Here is a 20,319-nt window from a genome sequence, read left to right on the forward strand (position 1 = left end):
CTGATGTTCCACTAGAAGTGTCATGATAGCCAATTCCAAAGATATGGATTAGTTGTAATGACAATTTTGAAGATACATTTGTGTTTGCACTTGATTGAAATTGTCATCTCTCACTTCAGTTTCTTGCACATACTGTAGCTGATACATGCAGAGACTGAAACACTACAAACTGACCAATGCAGTTAGCAATAGAATTGACACTGGAAGTAGATAGTAAAAATAAATCCTTGTATTGAAATGTTTATCGGTTCTCAATTTTTTAACCTACATTTGTTTGTGCACACTTTCCAAAGCAGAAAAGTAAGAGAAGTGGCTAATATAAACAAACTTTGGCTTTTTCAGGAACCAAGAGTCCCGTCCGCTCATTCACCGCTCCCAGTATCATTGGCACTCAACAGTTGAATTTGTAGGAATGAGTGAGTAGGAAATTAAGATTCAACACTTGAATTATTTTTACATTACTATCAGCAAGTGGGAATTTCATTGAAGATGCTGTCAAACATCTTTCTAATTATGGTTTACACAATATGGATGAATATGGGATAATGCAGCATGCTTGTTGTTGAACGTCTATCAGACTTATATATGCATGCGCTACTGACCTCAGAGAATTATTGAGCTCATAATGGCCAGACTGCTGTTCGACTGCTGCTGAATGTTGAGACACTTTGCTGTCCATTGGCAAACTGATTTCACTGGCTACCTGTAAAACACAGAAGGTCATTGGATTATCTTGTATAGCTTGTATTTGCTTTCCATGAGAGACAGAGCACTTCAGTTTTTATGACTCTTGCAGAATGCAGCAGAAACAATGAAAAGTAATTTGTTGCCTCAGCAGTGTTTGCAGCTGTGACTCCTTCTCCATGGAACTGAAATTTAAAGTCTGATGGGATTTTTAAAAAAGCTTCAAAATGATTTATTACCCATCTACTTACGTTGTTACAAATGTAAGAAACACATTGAATGTATTGCACTAAATTATACCTGGCAGATTCTGGCTGAGAACTGATCAGCGTGAGCCAGAGTACCTCCGGAGGTCTGGCATGCCTGATCACACTTTAAATTCAACTAGCACTTTAATACCAGGTGTAACTGTGACCAAGCCAGTTTTTCTATTGTTTTATTTCTTTTTCTCATCTGTTTTAATTCATCATGTCAGTCCTTTATTTTTGATAATATTTGTATTTTCCTTGTTTTGTATCCCCTTTTTTGTTGTTGTTGGTTGATTGGTTGGTTGTTTTTTGTTTGTTTGGGTTTTCTTTTTTTCCCATCCTATTTTTATATTAAGTACATCTGTTCCACTTTACAAATATGTTGGCCAGTTTTTTTTCACAAGTTGACATAAAATGCATAATTTGGCATATAATGGCATTGATGCGCCACAGAAAAATATGCAATATGCACGCATAATCACACTCAAAGAAACAGAAAACTCTTCCCTCTGCTGGACTAAGAATTTAATTTCCTTACACAATATGAATATGCCACCTGCCTACCCCTCTCCTCTTTGGTGTCTGTTTAAGGTAAATGAAATTGTTACAACATTCAGCTGTACCTGTGAGTATGACAAAACTCATTCAACCAAGTTTTGATCAAAATGAAGCTGGCACATTAACAGGACAGCAATACCATTTTAAAGGCTTATGACTTGCTTCAGTTGCAACTTTAAAAAATACAAAACAAAGTTTGAAAAAGCTGTTTGATGGTGCCCCACTGTGCATTCACTGATCCTCAATTGTTCAGTAATCTACAGTAAAAACTTCTTAGTTTGCATGTTTCCTTATGGCGCTTGTATTTTCCTTCCAGACAGCTCTAACACATTGGCTGGTACGTAGGTAGGTGTTTACTCCTTAAAAAACCTCTCACCTCCCCCACAAACACATTAAATATGGAATCACAAATTGAATGTGAACTTGTGTTGACTCCTTATCTAACCAGACTGTCAGGATGTGATGATCTGAACAAAAAGTTTCTCTGTACTGTGTAGGAGGCTGAGGACATCGACAACAGCTTTTGCCAGACTGAAATGACTGTTTTCAGAAGTTTTTTTTTTTTTTTTTTTTAATCTCTCTGTCTCCCTCTTCCTCTCTCTCTTGCTCTTTGTTTTGTAAGACCTACTGTGGAGGGAGGTCTTTTTAGAGATGTTCTACATACTTTGTTGTCTTACAGCTCTCAGGTGGTTTAGTCAATGGATCGTCTGGACAGTTGGCGCAATCAATGTCCTGATGATTTTGTGTTAGAGATCATCAATCATAGCAGACAACAGGTTTTGCAGATATAAGCTGTTGAAAAGGAGATAATAGAACCTTCCTGTGGTCTGTTTCATGGCATCTCTATCACATTGTTGTGTGAAATATAATATTTCTCTTAGAAGCAAAGGCACAGCATTTTAATGTGCCGCAAACTCTGGAAGTATTAACAACACTTTGGCTTGTTTGTATACCAGACTTCTACTGGCAGCTGCATTCGGCCACTTAAACCTATGTCTGCATATTTTAATAAAATGAAATTGAATTGATATTGTTCTGATGATATGGGTAGTTTGGAGAAATTACTAGTTTTATCATTTAGGTTGGGAGGTGTGTTGCATTCAAATCATCTTCATCCAAAGTGGGAAGAGAATCAGATAACAGACTTAAATGTGCCTATTGATACATTATTCTTTAGAGCCCTGTGCAAATTTTCTTTGGGCTTTGTGTGTGCTGTTGGCATCCTTCCCTCTTGCCCATAGAAGCATCTTTTAGTGGGCTTTTTTCTTTCCCAGTTATCTCTTTTCAAAGCCTTGGCTAAACATGGGTCCTCTTAACCTCACTTTTATTGCTTCAGAGCAAATACAAAACACCTCAGTCTTATTGGCAATTGACTATGCAAACAAAATATTTTCGACTGCGTCACAAGATTTCAAACACTACTGTTCCCAATTTTCTGAATTCTTATTAATGAATAAATAATTCATAAACAGTGCTGTGGTTGCATCTATTCTGGATGTCTAGAGATCTACCAATCCTTAATTTATAAACATAACTGTTGCTGTATCTTATGTTTTAAATATTCGTCCTCCACTAGATTGCTCAGTAGTTTATGGACTCAATTATCACAGCGTACATAGAAATTTAGAACACGAAAGCAACCATGATGCAGTGTCCTCAAAAAACGTGCCACACAGCTTCTCTCTCACCTTCAGTGTTTCTTGAAGTTGTGTCTCTGTCAGTCTTCCTAATCTTACCCTCCCTTTCTCTCTCTTGCCGTCTCTCATCTGAAATGGGACCTGAAATGACCAGCACACATTCCCACCGGGGGGCTCAGACTGATTCATGTGGGAGCTTGTGCAGAGTTTCACATTTCTTGTCTTAATATGTCCAGGCAGATGAAAGGGGGAGCAGAGCAAACTGATGGCACAGACCAGTGCTGCATTTTCATTCCTTTGAAATGGGAGTGTGATGCCAGGATTCACCAGGGGGCTTACACAGCCAAGGCAATAATGAAGAGGAGAGTTATGGGGGAGGGAGGAGGTGTGTTGCAGATTGGAGAAAGGTGAAAATGAGGGAAAACGAGATGGATGAGGAAGATGGATGGAGGGGTAAAAAAAACAACAAAAAAAAAAAAAAAACAGAAAGGCATCGCTCTGAACTGTGGATGATGTTAAATGAAGAATTCCTGGCTTCCTTTTATTGCCCTTTTTAAAATAACGTTGTAAAAGAACTCTTAAGGCGACTTTCTCTCATTCCACATTCAGGATAAATAAATTTGAACTAAACACCTGCAATCAGACAATTCAAAGGCAGTCAGAAAATTCTCATTTTGTGTTGGATCATTAAATGCTGCTATTTAAATACACTGAACATTGAGAAGAAGAGTGCAAATATTTGCAGCATCTCCAATTCCTCTGCCCACCATACAGCTCCGCCTAGCTTCCACCTTTTGGACTGCGATAGTTTTATTTATTGTTTCTGTTTCTTCTTTAATGTAAATTAAAAGTGCGCAATGCATTGCGCAAATCCACTTTTATTGCGCAAAATACGTTTGTGCTTTTTTCCTTATATGAATGTTAAGATTTTAAACTAATTAAATAAATATGGAACACACATCAAGCTCTCCATTCCTGTGGATCCTGTGTGCATGCCATCGATTGATGTAGAGAACCTTGTCCATCCCTCTCACATCGCTAAACTTATCACTGAAAAGATTTACATGCAAAGCTATGGTTTAACCTTAGTTAAGGTTAATGTTGAACTGTGATCCTGAAGTTAAAAGAAGTAAATTGTGTTATAATGCTTTGAAACCAAAAGTCCTTTAAATTAGATTATATTACAAAATTATGTTTCCTGCATAATCTTGAGGTGGAAATATGCCTATGGCTGGACTGTCTAACAAATACTCGCAGTCACTAATTTCTTTCATATTCATGTTGCCATATTCAGATTTTCATAAACATGAAGTTTATCATCAGTTAAGTATGTCATAGCAGTACTCATTCCATGTACTAAAGAAAATAATATAATTAATTTATACCATTACAAATTTGATATTATATTAATCATATCACAAAAATACTTGGTTTTGTACTGATGACTTAAAAACATTTGGTTTTGAAATTATTTACAATTATTAATATTACTATTGAATAAATGTAGTTGATAACCCAGTCAGTGCCATAATCTTCACTGTAATAGAAAAGCATACAGAAGCTCATTACATTTTACGGAGCACCACATTTAAGGCTATCCTTAAATTCTTTAAACTACTGTTCCCTCAGCTCGTGTGAAGATCTCAGCCATCACTGTTTTGCTTCACCTTCCTTTCCAGCATCACAAATGCTGCCAGTTGATGTTTGTCCCACTGCTTTAGCGGTATCCCGCAGAGACAACTCAGGGCAGAAAACACATCCTATTAAACACTGTTGAGTGCACAATGACCTTATGAGGACAGCAGTGCTTTGATTCTCCTCCTAGGGATTTGGTTTTTGGTCAACATACAGACCTCACATTAACCTTTTACGCTCTTCAAACGTGTATACACAAAAAACCTGACATACTCTGCATTGTTTAACAAACAAACACACCTCCTGTCTGGCTGCTCTACATTAATGGCAAACAAACTAGACTTTTCTGCCACTGCATACAGATTTACATGTAAATCCCTTTGCACTGCAGAGGAATATGCTACCACTATATAAGGTTATATATTGAAAGGTAAATGTCCTGTAATGAAAAAAAAATACAGGTCACACATTAACAAATGCCAAACAATTGATCACAGCGGTTTTGGAAATTCAGATGGCAAGGAAAAGGTGTGTGTGTGTGTGTGTGTGTGTGTGTGTGTGTGTGTGTGTGTGTGTGTGTGTGTGTGTGTGTGTGTGTGTGTGTGTGTGTGTGTGTGTGTGTGTGTGTGTGTGTGTGTGTGTGTGTGTGTGGTTTTCTCACTCACCCTATCTTGCCACCATCTGTCCTGAGGACTGGCATCAATGACTGTACAGACGGGCACTCTCTGTTAAGCTCAGACGGGCAGCAGTGAAAAAAGCCACATGAGGACATCCTTCGACACGCTCACCACCATCATTACTTGAGGAGTGCAAATAAGGGCAGGGGCAACTGGAGACACTAAAGTTGTGTGAAGACTTAAGACTTGCCAGGAACTACACACAGTGTGTCAGACAAGTTTTTATGAATAATTTTCCAAACGTTTTTGCATTTTTTTTCTCAAGAGAAAATAAACAAGATAATGATTCATTCATGCTTCCCGCTTTTGACATCATGTCTGCCCAAATTTAAATCAAAAGATGTACAACAAATAGAGCTCAAAAAACAGGATTATCCTATTTAAAGCTTCCAATATTGTTGAAGATTTAAAAACACAATAATTGGAGTCTCTTTCTCAGCCTTGATGCAGCAATTTCAATGAGGTAAAGATTACATATGAATAAGTCACAAATGCAGACCTGCAGCTACTGTCCGACCTCCAACGTGTAAGCCTTCACAGCATGAAAGTGAACATACACAAGAGCAGGCCCTTATTACAACAGCCATCATTCATGGATTATTTGCGTCTGTGCTTTTCCTGCTGTGATTTTATTAAAATCAAAAATTAAAATCAAATACACATTTAAAGCAGCAGATGAAGACATCCAGATGTGCACAACTGAAAAGCAAGGAATACATTCTCATTTCCCTCCTGACCACTATGTTGAGGAAGTTTTGATTTTATTCCAGCTCTTTTCCTGGATCGCCACAGTCTGGTTAATCTTTGGATAGTATAAAAAGTGACATTGATGCAAGAAAATCTAAAGAAATGGTTCTGAGTTGATTTGATATATACTGATATGTGATATTTATTTTTTTATATTTATTTATTTATAATGATATAGAAACCTTTACTTATTAATATGAGAGCCAAGTAAAGGGTGATCATTTGGTCTAAAACAAAACAAAAAAACAAAGTGCAAGGTTTTTTTTTTTTTGTTTTTTTTTTGGAGAGAAGAACTGGGCCGTATAGTCAAGTCTTAAAAATGCTTAGATTTTTCTGGAGAAACATACACCAACACCTTACACCTGTTCACAATAGTAGACAATAGAGTTCAAGATAAGATTAGCCTCCTGTAGCACTACCCTGCAAGCCTTTATTACTTGCTAGTGTAGGCTAAGTATCTGGCAATGTTATGTCATTTTAATCACTTGACTAATGTATGAATATTTACAGTGCTGTGAAAAAGTATTTGCCCCCTTCGTGATTTCTTTCTTGCATGTGTGTCACATGCAACTATTTCAGATCAAACAAATTTAAATATTTAAAAAAACTAATTTAAATATAACAAAGATAACCCAAGTAAACATAAAATGCAGTTTTTCTGTGATGATATTATTTAAGAAAAAAATACTATCCAAACATACATGATCCTGCGTGAAAAAGTAATTGCCCCCCTTGTTAAATGATGTAACTGTCATTAGTCATATTATTGTGGAAAGCTGAGTTCAATTTCAAAGCCACACCCAGGCCTGATTGCTGTCAGACCTTTCAAATCAAGTGATCACTTAAATAGAGCCTGTCTGACAAGGTGAAGTAGGCCATATTGAACCCTAGACATTATGTTGCAATCCAAAGAAATTCAGGAGCAGATAAGAAGAAAAGTAATTGACATCTCTCAGTCTGGAAAAGGTTACAAAGCCATTTCTAAATCTTCGGAACTCCAGCGAACCACGGTGAGAGCCATTATCCACAAGTGGAGAAAGCATGGTACAGTGGTGAAAATGACCCCAAGAGCACAGCGACGATGATCCAAGAGGTCACAAAGGAACCCAGAACAACACCTAAACAACTGCAGGCCTCACTTGCCTCAGTAAAGATTGGTGTTCATGACGCCACCATAAGAAAGACACTAGGCAAAAATGGCATGCATGGCATCCACTACTGACAAAAAAGAACATAAAGGCTCGTCTCACTTTTGCAAACAACATCTTGACGATCCCCAAAGCTTTTTGGAAAATATTCTGTGGACTGATGAAACAAAAGTTGAACTTTTTGGAAGAAGAGCATCCAGTTATATCTGATGTAAAATGAACACAGCATTTGATAAAAAAGAGCATCATGCCAACAGTGAAACATGGTGGTGGTAGTGTCATGGTTTGGGGCTGCTTTGCGGCTTCAGGACCTGGATGACACCTGTGATTGAAGGAACCATGAACTCTGCTCTCTAAACAACAAATCCTGAAGAAGAATGTCCGGCCATCAGTTCGTGACCTCAAGCTGAAGCGCACCTGGGTTCTGCAGCAGGACAATGATCCAAAGCACACCAGCAAGTCCACTTCTGAATGGCTTAAAAAAACAAAAAGGGTTTTGGAGTGGTCTAGTCGAAGTCCAGACCTGAACCCAATTGTGATTCTGTGGCATGACCTTAAAAAGGCAGTTCATGCTCGGAAACCCTCCAACGTGGCTGCTTTAAAACAATTCTGCAAAGAAGAGTTCCTCCACAGTGATGTGAAAGACTCATTGCCAGTTATCACAAACAGTGACTGCAGTTGTTGCTGCTGAGGGTGCTTCAACCAGTTATTAGGTTTAGGGGGCAATTACTTTTTCACATGGGCCATGTAGGTTCAGATAGCTTTTATTCCCTTAATAAATAAAATCGGCACTTAAAACTGCATTTTATGTTTACTTGTCAGTTATCTTATAAACTTAAATATGAGTTTGCTTGATCTGAAATGGCTAAGAGTGACAAATGTGCAAAAAAAAGTAAGAAATCGGCAATGGGGCAAATACTTTTACTCACAGCACTGTATGTTCTATTTCCCTCAAAAAATTATTTAATATCGCCAACATCTTACCTTCAATTCACAACATCTCAGCTGAGTTTACAAGTATTTATGCCTGTCTGTAATTTTCAGTATGTAAACATGCAATATCTTAAATTAGCTTTGTATTTTGGTTGAACACACCTTTTGCAGCTGCTGTTTCTTTTAATGTGTTCTCTGTATGCCTTTTCTTTTTATGAACAGTTCCCCATATCCTTTATTCTTTTTGAAAATAATCTTTCAGCAGATTCCTCAAATTGAGATGGTAATTCAGTTAGACAGCTCCTCATACATTCACATACCTGATGCAGGTCTGATGCAGTCAGTTGTGCCCAATGGTCTGTTATCGGAAACAACTGTCCAAACAAAGATGCTACTTTGAATTCTGTCTCTTGCAATTCAAGATGAAGCAGATTGTTATAACATGTTAGTCCTCCCCTTATTGGCTCACCAGTTGCTGAGATACAAAGAGCCCACAGGGCATGGAACAGAGGTTCATTCAAGTTGAGCGTGAACACTAGTACTCTTTGATTTAGATGAGGTCGTGGAAGGTGATAGAGGATGGGGAAGAGGCAGATTTTTATCCTCTCATCTATTCAGTGTAAGGAGAAAGATATCAGTGACTTAAAAGAGAAGCAGCCAGCATTCAAACTTATCATAAATCTGTTTTGTGAGTTAGTCTTTATGATATTCCATCAATTGCGGTCTCTGGAAGTCTGCCACCTCAATAAGTAAGCAGCAGAAAAAGGGCTGTTTTCCCAGATCTGCATTGTCCTCAGATGAACCTGGAACTACTGCCAAGAATCCAGCAGAGTTTATAGGAGGTAAAAGTAAGCAGGTTAGAATACAACTTTGGTTTTAAGGCACAACAACAAAAGAGTAATTCCTCAAAGCAAATTTAGACACAGCAGGCAAACTACCCCCCCCCCCATCAAAACACTGCTCTTTAACAATTGATGAGAGAAAGGCTGCCTCAAAGTGAAAGAATGGCAGAACAAACAGATGACATGTAAGTTAAAATGTCTACAAAATGGCAGAATGAGGAGCAGTGAGTCAGCTGTGGAACTCATTACAGCTCCAACAGTCATGTCTCAGCTTCCCAATCTAAGTGTGCTGCCCTCATAAAGAGGCAGTCTGTCATCACGCGCAGGAATAGTAATAACGAAGCATACCAGGCACATAGTGAAGTCAGAGTATGTTCATATCGCGTCTGGTCAAACACGGCAGTGTATACACTCTTCAACCAGCTCAACAATATTTGATTTGTAGATAAATATAGTATTAATGGGGATTTGTCATTTCATTTCTAAACAGTCAGTACAACCTTTAAAAGAAGCTAAAGAGCGTGAAGATTTGGCACTTCACGAATGACCTAATAAATTTTACAATTGCCTATTTTTGGTGTTCTTGTCTGTCAGTTGACTAATCAACGAATCAATTCCGCAATACTAAATAAAACTAAAGAGAACAGTCTGTTTATGTTTTTTATTATTATTATTATTATTATTATTATTATTATTATTATTATTATTATTATTGTTGTTGTTATTAACTTGATGAGCACCTCATTTGTCATAGTTTTTGGAGGGTGGAAAGTTGTTCCTAATGCATAGATATGTTGTATCTTTATCTTTATTAATCTCAAAGGAAAGACAAAGTCAAAAGCAAGACGAAAACAAAACTGAAATTAGGGCCTTAAATTTGGATTTTGATCTTATCTTAGTTTTTAATTTGTAACACTTATGTTGTTTTTATATGGGATCATAGAAAACACACACACAGTTAATTGAGTATTTGTTTAGTTTGTGAAATCTTCTGCTGTCTGATGAACCAAAACAGATAAAACCTTAATTTTGGACTCCCCCTCTTCTGTTTTCTGAGTCATCATGACAACTGTGGGCTGCAGACAAATGACGTGTCCCCTTTATAACTGGTTTACGGCCCCTCTGCCATGAAATATCTCATGGATTTACTGTAACAGAAGATTAAGGCTTAACCAGTCCACCGTAAAATCAATGGAAAGCTTTTGTTGAATAAACACACCAGACCACTAAAAGGCATTTTGCCAGTAATTGCTAATATGTGTGACCACATGTTGAATCCCTGCAGAGCGCAGAGACAGATGCTCAACAGAACCATCTCCAACACAAAGACCTGACACTGACTTCTTAGCATGAATCCAAATCTGCTTGAATGTGCTCAATATCCTTTACTACTGTAAACTAATATAATAATTGTCCTCTAATATTTACTGTATCTTTATGATTACTACAGCTCAATCTGTTTTTTATTATTATTGTTATTTGTCCTATGTAGGACATGTTTCATTTCTATTTTAGGTTACAGTAATAAATACCACATTAAACAATATGAATAACATTACTCCTTTCACTTGTAAATTTAGTAGTAATAGCAGTTGCAGTGATATTGTCACACTAACAATTTTCAGGCATAGTTTTGATTGTTTTGTGTTTCCCTTCAATTCCTGGTAAAACTAGAGCGATATAGACGGTCAATAGGTTCTGTAATGTTGATGCTATAGCTGAATTGGTCAACCATTCATTTGCACTTGTTAATAGAATGTAAATCTCCCTGAGGAAAGTTTGGCATTTTCAAAAAGGCTGGGTTATATTAGTAAAACAAATTTTATTTGATTTAACAACTCTTCTGAAATGCCCTTTAAAATTAGGCTTTTTGAATTGTTTTTCATTCCAGTTAACTTCTTAATCAAAGTACCCTCCACTGTGGAGCTATGAAATATGTCAAAACTCAGTGCAGTAAATAATATACGACCTGCTTCCGGGCCTGTTGCACATCTAGACAGGAGTTTATAGTGGGGCTGAGCCCATAATTACTGCTCATGCACGATACATGATAAATGGAGAGAAGTTATGATTGTCATTTCAAGAAATAATAGTCAGAGAGGCAAAGAAAAACAACTTTTATTCATTGTTTTATTTTTCACCCTGTAGTAGTGGCAAACCTGTATCCTTCAGTTTTCAGTCAATTGACACATTTATAAGAGATTGGTTTGGTCTCAAAGACCACCAGCCCAGACAGTTAAAATATAGTACCAGTTGTTTCTCACAGACAAAGTTACAATAGCTCTTTTTCCCCCATGACATAAAATGCTGTAGACCACTGCTTGTTTTCCCATCTGCAACTGTTGTATTGATTATATTAATACTTGAGCTTAAATATACTGTGCAAGATGCTTAAAAGGTTTCATTTCTGAAGCCAGAATGCTGTCTTGTCATGTTTGTCAGAAAACGTGTTGTTCTGGAGGACATGGACCAACAACTTTTTTTTATTCTTCATTTGGAAGATTTGTTGTTGATGGGTGTGATACAACTTAAAACAATCTCACAAGAACACACATCGGATAAAGTCAGAAATTTACCATTGCTGACTTAAATGTAAATGTGATTAAGTGCAGTCATTAGTTTAAAATATGAAGACAAACGTTAGTCAGAGTTAGGGAATTTCAGCCTAGTTTCGGGTGCAGACCTTTTTTTTGGGGAGGAGGGGGGATTTTGAGAATTTGTTTAAAATTTGTTTAAAGACAGCAGTTCTTTAAACACCTCACAGGCTGCTACGAACACTGCAATGTTTTATGAGTCGTGAGACAACAGCCGGGACACATTTCAAATTATCCCAGGCCCTTTTACAGAAAACCATAAATCTTGGAAATTTCTGACCACCACAGAAGATGTTTTGTTTCTGTGGACCCCAAAAGTTATTCGGTTGGAGTCATATCCTGATGTGTTTGAGTGCTATATGAGACCTTCTTGCTGCCCAGTATTCCTTTAGACAGAATGCCTAGTGTATGTGCGTAAGGTAAGCCAAGATAAGATTAGACTTTATTGAGCCCATTTGGGGAAATTTGCTCATTACTGCAGCTCAAAGCAGACAGAATAGAAACAAAATAAAATGAAACATAATTGCAAACCAAAGAAAGAACACTATATGCAACCCGTACACGTAACGTAACACAAAGAAGAGATACTATATACGTGCAGTATGCATTATGGATGACTGTACAGTGGGAAAATGTGTGTGATATGGTTAGAGAAATAAATACATGCTATTTGTTTAACCATATGACAATATTAAACACCTTATATATCCATATATATAAATTGCATCAGTGGTTAAATAGAATGATTTGAAGGGACAGACACCATCATTTACATGTCATTGCACACTCTAACTGCTGTCGGGATGAAGGATCTGCAAAAGCGCTCCTTCCTACAGCGCACATGTATGAGTCTCTGGCTGAAGGAGCTGCTGAGAGCACCCACAGTCTCTTACAGAGGGTGAGAGGAGTTGTCTAAAATGAATGTTAATTTTTGCAACATCCTCCTCTCACCCACCTCCACCACAAACTCTACACTGCATCCCAGCACCGAAAAGACCTTTTCTCTAGTTTATCAATTCTGCGCCTGCCCCTGTCAGTGCATCCACCTCCCCAGCAGACTGCAGCATAGAAAACGGCAGATGTCACTACATTTTCAAAGAATGCCCTTAAGACTTCTGCAGACACCAAAGGACCTCAGTCTCCTCAGCAGGTGGCGTTGACTTTGGCCCTTTTTGTGTAGTGAATCTATGCTAATTGTTTAGGTGAACACCCACTGTCTCAATGTATTTTCCCTGGATGTTCACCAATGTGACAGGGGGTAAATTCCTACAAAATTATATTACCAACTCCTTCGTTTTGCTGACATTGACGTGGAGTGCATTGGTCTCACACAACTGACAGTCATTGATGACCCACCTATATTCCTCCATTCTTATATCATTCCCGTCTGATACAAACCCGATGATGGCTAGATCATCTAAGAGCTTTTGTAGATGGCAGTGGTCCAAGTTGTATTGAACGTCTGATGTTTGAAAAGCACTGAACCCTGCAGTGCCCCGTGCAGCAGACTACCACATCAGACATGCAGTCACGTAGACTCACATACTGTGGTCTGTTGGTGAAGTAGTCAGTAATCCATTCAGTCAGCTGTCGGTCCGCTGTGACTCCCTCCAGTTTCCCTCTCAGCAGTGCAGGCTGTACAGTATTAAAAGCACTGGAGAAATCAAAAAAACAAGATCCTGACAGTACTCCCGGTCAGGTGAGAGAGGGATCTGTGTAGTAGGTAGATGACAGGGGGTCCAGAGCTCACCAGTGGGTGGAGGTGGTGTGGATAAGCGTCTCCATTGTCTTCAGCAGGTGAGAAGTCAGGCTCACAGGTCTGAAGTGGTTTGGCTCCATTGAGTGTGTGATCTCTGCTACTAGATCCACAGAGGAAGTCCTCCACCAGACAGGAACTCTTTCCAGTCTCATGTTCAGGTTGAAAATATGCAGAACCACCTCACAGAGTTGGTCTGCACAGGCCCTGAGCAGCCTGGAGCTGACTTCTCACCTGAGCAGCTGTAAAACAGAGGCTGCATAGCTGTGGTGGGGTGGCAGATAGAGCTGGCTGTAATGTGTGGTGTGTAGAGGGGGGTGGAACCGAGTGGTGAGAGGAGAGTGTAGATGCAAATTGCAGTGTCCCAAAGGAGGAGGGGGGTGTCTGCATCTGGAGGAGAGTTGATAGAGGCTGGGGGTTGTTGGCCCAGAGTCAAATCTGTTGAAGAAAAGATTCAAGTCATATACCTCTCAGACCTTGTTCTGCTGCAGATGTTCCTCCATCTTCCTTCTATAATCCTCCTTGCATCTCCGGATCTTGGGTTTAAGATCCTTTTGCACCTTTCTCAGCTCTTCTATGTCCCCAAATCTGAAAGCCTTTTTCTTTTCATCAGTAGGGCCTAAAGCTGTGGGGTCACAAAGGGTTTGTTGTTAGAGTAACGTTCTGTTTTTGTTAGCACAGTGTTCTCCTCACAGAGGTCGATTAAGTCTATAATGCAGTAGGTGAGGGTGTCAGTGTCGTCCCTGTGAGGACTCTTGGTGAGGGGGTTGCTTCTGCGCTATGGGGATGTAGGTGGGGTGCAGGAAATCACGCAGGGGGAGGGGTGATGAACTGTAAGCCTGCTTTGTATTGGCGAACAGCAAGTCCAGAGTTTTAGTTCCCGTTGTGTGGCAATCAGCATATTGAGAGTTTGGTGGAGTGGTAGACAGGGAAGCATGGTTGAAGTCCCCAGAAATAAAAATAAGGGACTGTGGATGTGCTGTTTGCAGCTGAGAGACAGCGGCGTGAAGGGGCTCACAGGCTGTTGTAGGGTTGGCCAGGGCGGGATGCAAACAGTTAACACAATCACATGTAAAAACTCGTGCCAGGTGGTACGGCCAAATGCTGATGGCTAAAAGTTCAGTGTCTTTATAAAACTGCTCCTTCACCATGATGTGCCCATGGTCTGTGTAGGTGTGTGTGTGTGTGTTTTGAGAATGTTTTTGTTACTTCAATTAACAAGAGAGCACCTCAGGAAGAGGATTATAACCCACATGAAAAAATAGTTCAAGGGCTGACATTAATTTGAAATCCGAAAATGTACAATTCGGAGAAAAACAATCTTACTTGTTTTTCTGAAAATTGTCACTGTAAACTCCAACTTTTGTTTTCTGGAAAGATATACTGTTCTTTTCTTGGCGTTGACTTTTCCTTTAAGATGTTGACCTGATTTGAATTATTTCAGACTTGAGTTCAAATCTCACACTTCATTAGGTATTTGCACGAATTTCTTACGTTTTTTTTTTAATGCCTGATTTTTATGTATTTATTTTTTCCCAGTTTCTCTCCAAGTGTAATTTTTATCATATGCCAATAATAGTCTTCCCTAACAGATCCAATGCTGGTGTATCATTATTTATTACTAGATACATGTGTAAATGTAAATCATCAACCTCATGAGACTGAGAGTCAACATTGTTTCATATGGATATCAGGACCAAAAGTTCACATGTGTTACTGAGCAAACTCTGTATCACAGGCCAGTCCATTCAGAGGAGCAGAGACAGCATCTGCAGAAGTGTGCTGCAGCAAAACAGCCTTGTATCGTTGGGCAGCATCAGCTCCAGCCTGTTCCACACATGGTAGGCTCCTCCAACACATTCCGGATTTCAGTGATCACACATCATAACGAGCATTTGGATTTGATTGTTAATTCGGTCTGATGGTGACAACGGTGGCCGACTCTGTCTCCACTGCGCACTGGTGTGGCGCACCCTTGGCTTCTGGCTGGGAGCCAAAGCTTTGGAGTTGACAGAAGGTAATCCCCGCCATGTGAGGCCTCGGCCCCGGTTTGGAGGCGGGGTGTGATTCATTCAAATCTGCCGGTGCTATAAAAAGAGGGGAAGTTGCAAGTAACCCAACTTCAACCCACAAGATCGTGGCACAACGCAACATCATCCGGGGTGATATTCAAGTGATAATGAATACTCTTAAAGCCATTAAAAATGCAATAGTCTGCCTCGTCCTGTTGCCCCGTTTTCTGGTGGCAGCGGTCATGTTCTGGCTGCTTGACTTTATTTGCATCAGGAAAAGGGTGTTTTTCAGGATGAGGGAGCAGGAGGACGATGCCATCGATCCTCCTCTCTGCATATCCGATTCCAATCGCCTCTTCAGCCTGGAGTCCCTCAAAGCGGTGTGGCACGGGCACAAGCTGGACTTCCTGAAAGCGGCGCACCTCGGACACGGAGCTCCCAACACCGAAGTTTTCCAGCTGACGGATCAGAGACGCAGCCGGATCCTCGATTACGCAAAGGACAAGCGTCCGCTCATCCTCAACTTTGGCAGCTGCACCTGACCGCCGTTCATGGCGCGCCTCAAGGCTTTCCAGGGAGTTGTGCAGCAGAACGCGGACATAGCAGACTCTGTAGTTGTGTACATAGAGGAAGCGCACCCCTCCGACGGCTGGATGAGCACCGACGCGCCCTATCAGATCCCCAAACACCGGTGTCTAGAGGACCGGCTGAGCGCCGCGCAGCTGATGCACCTGGAGGTGCCCGGGTGCCTGGTTGTGGTCGACAGCATGGAAAACTCCTCCAACGCCGCATACGGGGCTTATTTCGACAGACTTTATATACTGCAGGAGGGAAAGATAGTTTACCAGGGGGGCAGAGGACCCGAGGGCTATCGGATTTCTGAGCTTAGAGACTGGCTGGATCAATACAGAAAGAGGCTGAGGAAATCCAACAATCTAGTCATTCATGTATAGATTCATTTTACAGCTTCCTAGAGCTGCTATGAACAAGAGAAAACAAACAAACAACAACAAAAAAAAAAACAACTCATAAACAATGCTGCACATTTTTTCAGTATTATAACTTCAGATAGGCAGATGTTTACCCTCATTAACAGTTGAAGTGTATTTATTTTTTTAGGTAGTGTGATGAAAAGTAATTTGTTCATTATAGGATGTATCAGAGTAGGCTCCTTCGTTTCATATCGGGCATAGCCAGTTTCCTGCTAGGATCCAACGTTAGTTTGTTTGGACCCTTGATTGTCTGTGAACAAAAGTATTTTGTGTGTGAAAAGTTCAGTTTTGAATTCTTGTTTGAACGCGCAGTGAATGAGTCCGCCAGGATGCTGAGAGATGCGCATCGCTGTGCTCCTCAGTATTGTTGTGAAGTTCGGTTTTTAAACGGGTTGAATCCAGAGAACCGACACTGATGTTTTTCATACCGGAGACCACAGTCAATGTGCTGCTCTCTGCCCTGCATGGCGCAGCTGTTTTGTAAATATTGCTCCAATTTCTGGATATATTTTTCATACAATAAAACGCTTTGATCTACTCTACAGTTTTTTTCTTTTAAACAATATTATTTTATTGCTGTGTGCATGTGTTGGTATTTGCCTCTTTATTTGCAATAACTGCATGCTGCATATATAGATAGTCATTTGCTTTCCAATACTAAGAGGACAAAAAGGATGAATGTTCAATTTCCTGCACCATAAAGCACAACCGACCTCCCCTGGATTCCTCTAGAAATGTCCTTTATTTTTCAAATGCAGTCTCCCAAAACTGGTGAAGAGAAGCAGATAATATGAAATGGCTTAAAATGGTAAGATCTCACTATATGCTTGAGCACAAAGGGAATTGCAAGTTTTTGACTCTTGCGAAATGTAATGATGATTTTTTTTTGTTTTTTCTCAATTTTGAACAAACTATCTGACTGTCTCTGCAGTCAGGAAGAGACAGGTTGCGTCTAATGAGATGTCAGTCAATTTTAAAATGGTATAGATGGTAATCTGGTCTTTGCTTAATACTGCAGCAAATAAGCTCTGCTTTGCTCTCCACAGCAGCTTCCTAAGCTTTAGACCTCATACAATTAAATGAGGATAATCACACTTGATCCTATTATGGTGAGTGATACATCCAACTATAAGGATCTAAACACACAAACGTTTTCAGGGCTTAACACTCCAGTCAGAGTGCAAACTGTGTTAAGAGTGGAGACATTTAACATAACTGTTCTGGAAACTTACGAAAAATTAACACACTGAAGTGTTTGTAGCTCTCATAAGTGATCTAAGGTGAAATACTTTTACCACAAGGCCAAAGCATATCTGAAGACATGCCATCGCCGCATGATGAAAAACACCAACATCGAAGAACGTATTCTTCAGACAGCTGACCAAAGAAACTATATAATAACGCTAACACAACCTGTGTGTGGGGCAACATCTTGTCAGATGCTTTGACTCTCTGTGTCTCCTGCACCCAAAGACTATTACTCATAGTCAACTTTGGTAAACAGAGCAGTTACCTCCAGCAGGGAGGCAGAGTCATGAATGGGACTGAAATGACTATAAATATAACACAACAGGGTTCAAGACTGACATATAGAAACAACACAAGGATGTCCATTGTTGGTGAAGATCATGGTTCCTTTGAACAACAAAACAATGCTTATGAATCACAGCTTTGAGAGAAATTTGAGTCAGGACGTCTTCTATAAATATCACTTCATGTTTGAAAATTATTGGTTGTAATGAAGTTGAGTGAAATGAGAGAAAGCTTTTGTTATAGGTCAGGGAAACAGGATTTGTGATTCTCTTCAGATCTCAGATGAAAAGAGAAGTAAAAAAAAATCTAACCTTCCCACTTCTCAGTCCATGCTCTTTAAGACTCTGTATGTATAGAGACTGACAGGATTTGAAATCTAAGCTTCTGCAGCTCATTTAGTTCTCCACATTGGTCCCTGAAATACAACATTATATGTTCTTACACGGGAAGATGTGTAGAATAATGTTTAATAGTAGGACAGTGTAAAATGTGCCAAAATGTTATTGCGGAAATATTAAAGCAAGAATAGCGAGGATATAATGCTAAACATTAGCTGGTTCCATCACCATTTTGACAGTGAACTTTTAGTCAGACAAAACCTCATGGCAACATTTATTATTTACTGATTATTTCCAAACAATAGTAAACTTGATAGTTAGTTGCAGCCCTTTTTTACACATTTAACCATAGTGAAGCAGAAATTTCAGTAGTTTTGTTTTTCTTTGCTCTTGTTCCTGTGGATTAATAGACCATTTCCTCCTCTTGGCTCTAACATTATTGAAATACATTCACCTTGGTTGACCAGATCATAAACAACACATATACAGCAATTGCCAGGAAAGGGAAAAAAGCTGGTGGGAGAAAATGTTACTCGTCTGACTGCATGGCTTTTGTGATGACCCTACTTTACAGCTCATCTGGATTTCATTTATCACATAAATGTATGTGTATTTATATTGAGCTGTCAGCTGACAGAGGGGTGTCTGCCTAAATTAAATATAGGTTGCAGTGTATTGTGCAGTGTACCCTTGAAAAGAAAGCCCCAACTGGAATTGTTTGAATCTGGATTCTTTCCATGTGCAATTTTCCATGGATGTCTGTCAGCAAAGAGGCACACAGGAACAAAGGGTTAAGGGTCTAAGGCTTTGGGGAGAGGTTTAACTTTTGCTGTTCTGTTTAGTTTTATGACTTGGAGGGAGCAAAGTGGGCCTACTGGGGTGGAAGGTTGTTTTTTTTTTTTTTTTTTTTGCATTTCTCTGGTCAGCTTTGAAGGTGAGGGCCCCTCTGTCCCTAGGGTCAAAACTCTACAAAATGAATGTCTGGTAGTGGGGAGCCAGGGGCCTCAGCACACAAAAAGGTTTTCAGTAAAACCTGTGTGATTCAGGTTCAACATGTTAAGATTTAACCATGTCAGCTTTTTTTATATATACATACTGGGCCAAATAAACTCCTGTGGCCCAGGAGGCCGTTGTTAACACTGTGGATATTTTTTAGGGGGCACAGACACTTTGACAGAGCTGAATGTGTTTTTATGAATGTGTTTTGTGAATATGAAAGTTTCTGAAACCTTTATTGTAGTCACATGTATTGACTGAGTTAGCTGTGGTATTGGAAACAATTCTGGTCAAGTTGCAGCATCAAGAAAAGACAGTAGTGCATAAACATTCTATGCTGATGTAAAAAAAAAAAAAAAACAACAACAATGAAACAAAGCAAACAAAAAAAACAAAAACATGCTGCCTTACCTTTCAACTCCTTCTTATATATCTGCCAAGATAAGTGTTTTTAGGTCACAGACACACTAACACAGCAGGAGACCCTGAGATATTTTCTAATAATGTTCAGTCTAGAGTGAGAACTGGTTAGATGAAGTGTGGGGTGGGGGGGTGGGGGCTATTGAATGTCACCCAAACAGTGAACTGAAAATGACCTGTTATGTGAGACAGGCATCACTTTGACTCCTTCAGTCATATCACAGTAGTGAAATAGAAAACATCACTTATTTGTTTCCACATAATGACAATGAATTATTGTCCCCCTACTTTTTTTTTTTTAATATGATATTGTGAGAAAATCCCATTGAATGGAGATATTAAATGCAAGAGACTTGAGCCAGTTTTGTTCAGGCATGTGAGTCTTCTAGGTGAAAGTACCTAAAAACAGTAAATTATTCCCATTTAAAGCAAAATCCACTGTTGTCAGAGTAATGGTGTTCAGCTGCTGGCGACAGCCTTTCCTCCATGCTCTTTTTAGATAGATGACACCTTGTGGTCAGAGCCTGAGACTACAAATTTTTTTCCACAGTGCTCTCTATAGCAAAAAC

General features: G+C 39.4%; 1 protein-coding gene across 1 annotated transcript; it reads left to right on the plus strand.

The window, feature by feature from the left end:
• The first annotated feature begins 15,601 nt into the window (after window positions 1-15,601).
• dio3a (iodothyronine deiodinase 3a) lies at window positions 15,602-16,534 on the plus strand. Its single transcript, XM_029494013.1, has one exon. It carries the CDS (start codon window positions 15,639-15,641, stop codon window positions 16,422-16,424), a length of 786 nt encoding a protein of 261 aa, XP_029349873.1. The 5' UTR covers window positions 15,602-15,638; the 3' UTR covers window positions 16,425-16,534.
• The last annotated feature ends 3,785 nt before the right edge of the window (window positions 16,535-20,319 follow it).

Source organism: Echeneis naucrates, chromosome 22, assembly GCF_900963305.1.
Source record: "Echeneis naucrates chromosome 22, fEcheNa1.1, whole genome shotgun sequence".
Taxonomy (NCBI): domain Eukaryota; kingdom Metazoa; phylum Chordata; class Actinopteri; order Carangiformes; family Echeneidae; genus Echeneis; species Echeneis naucrates.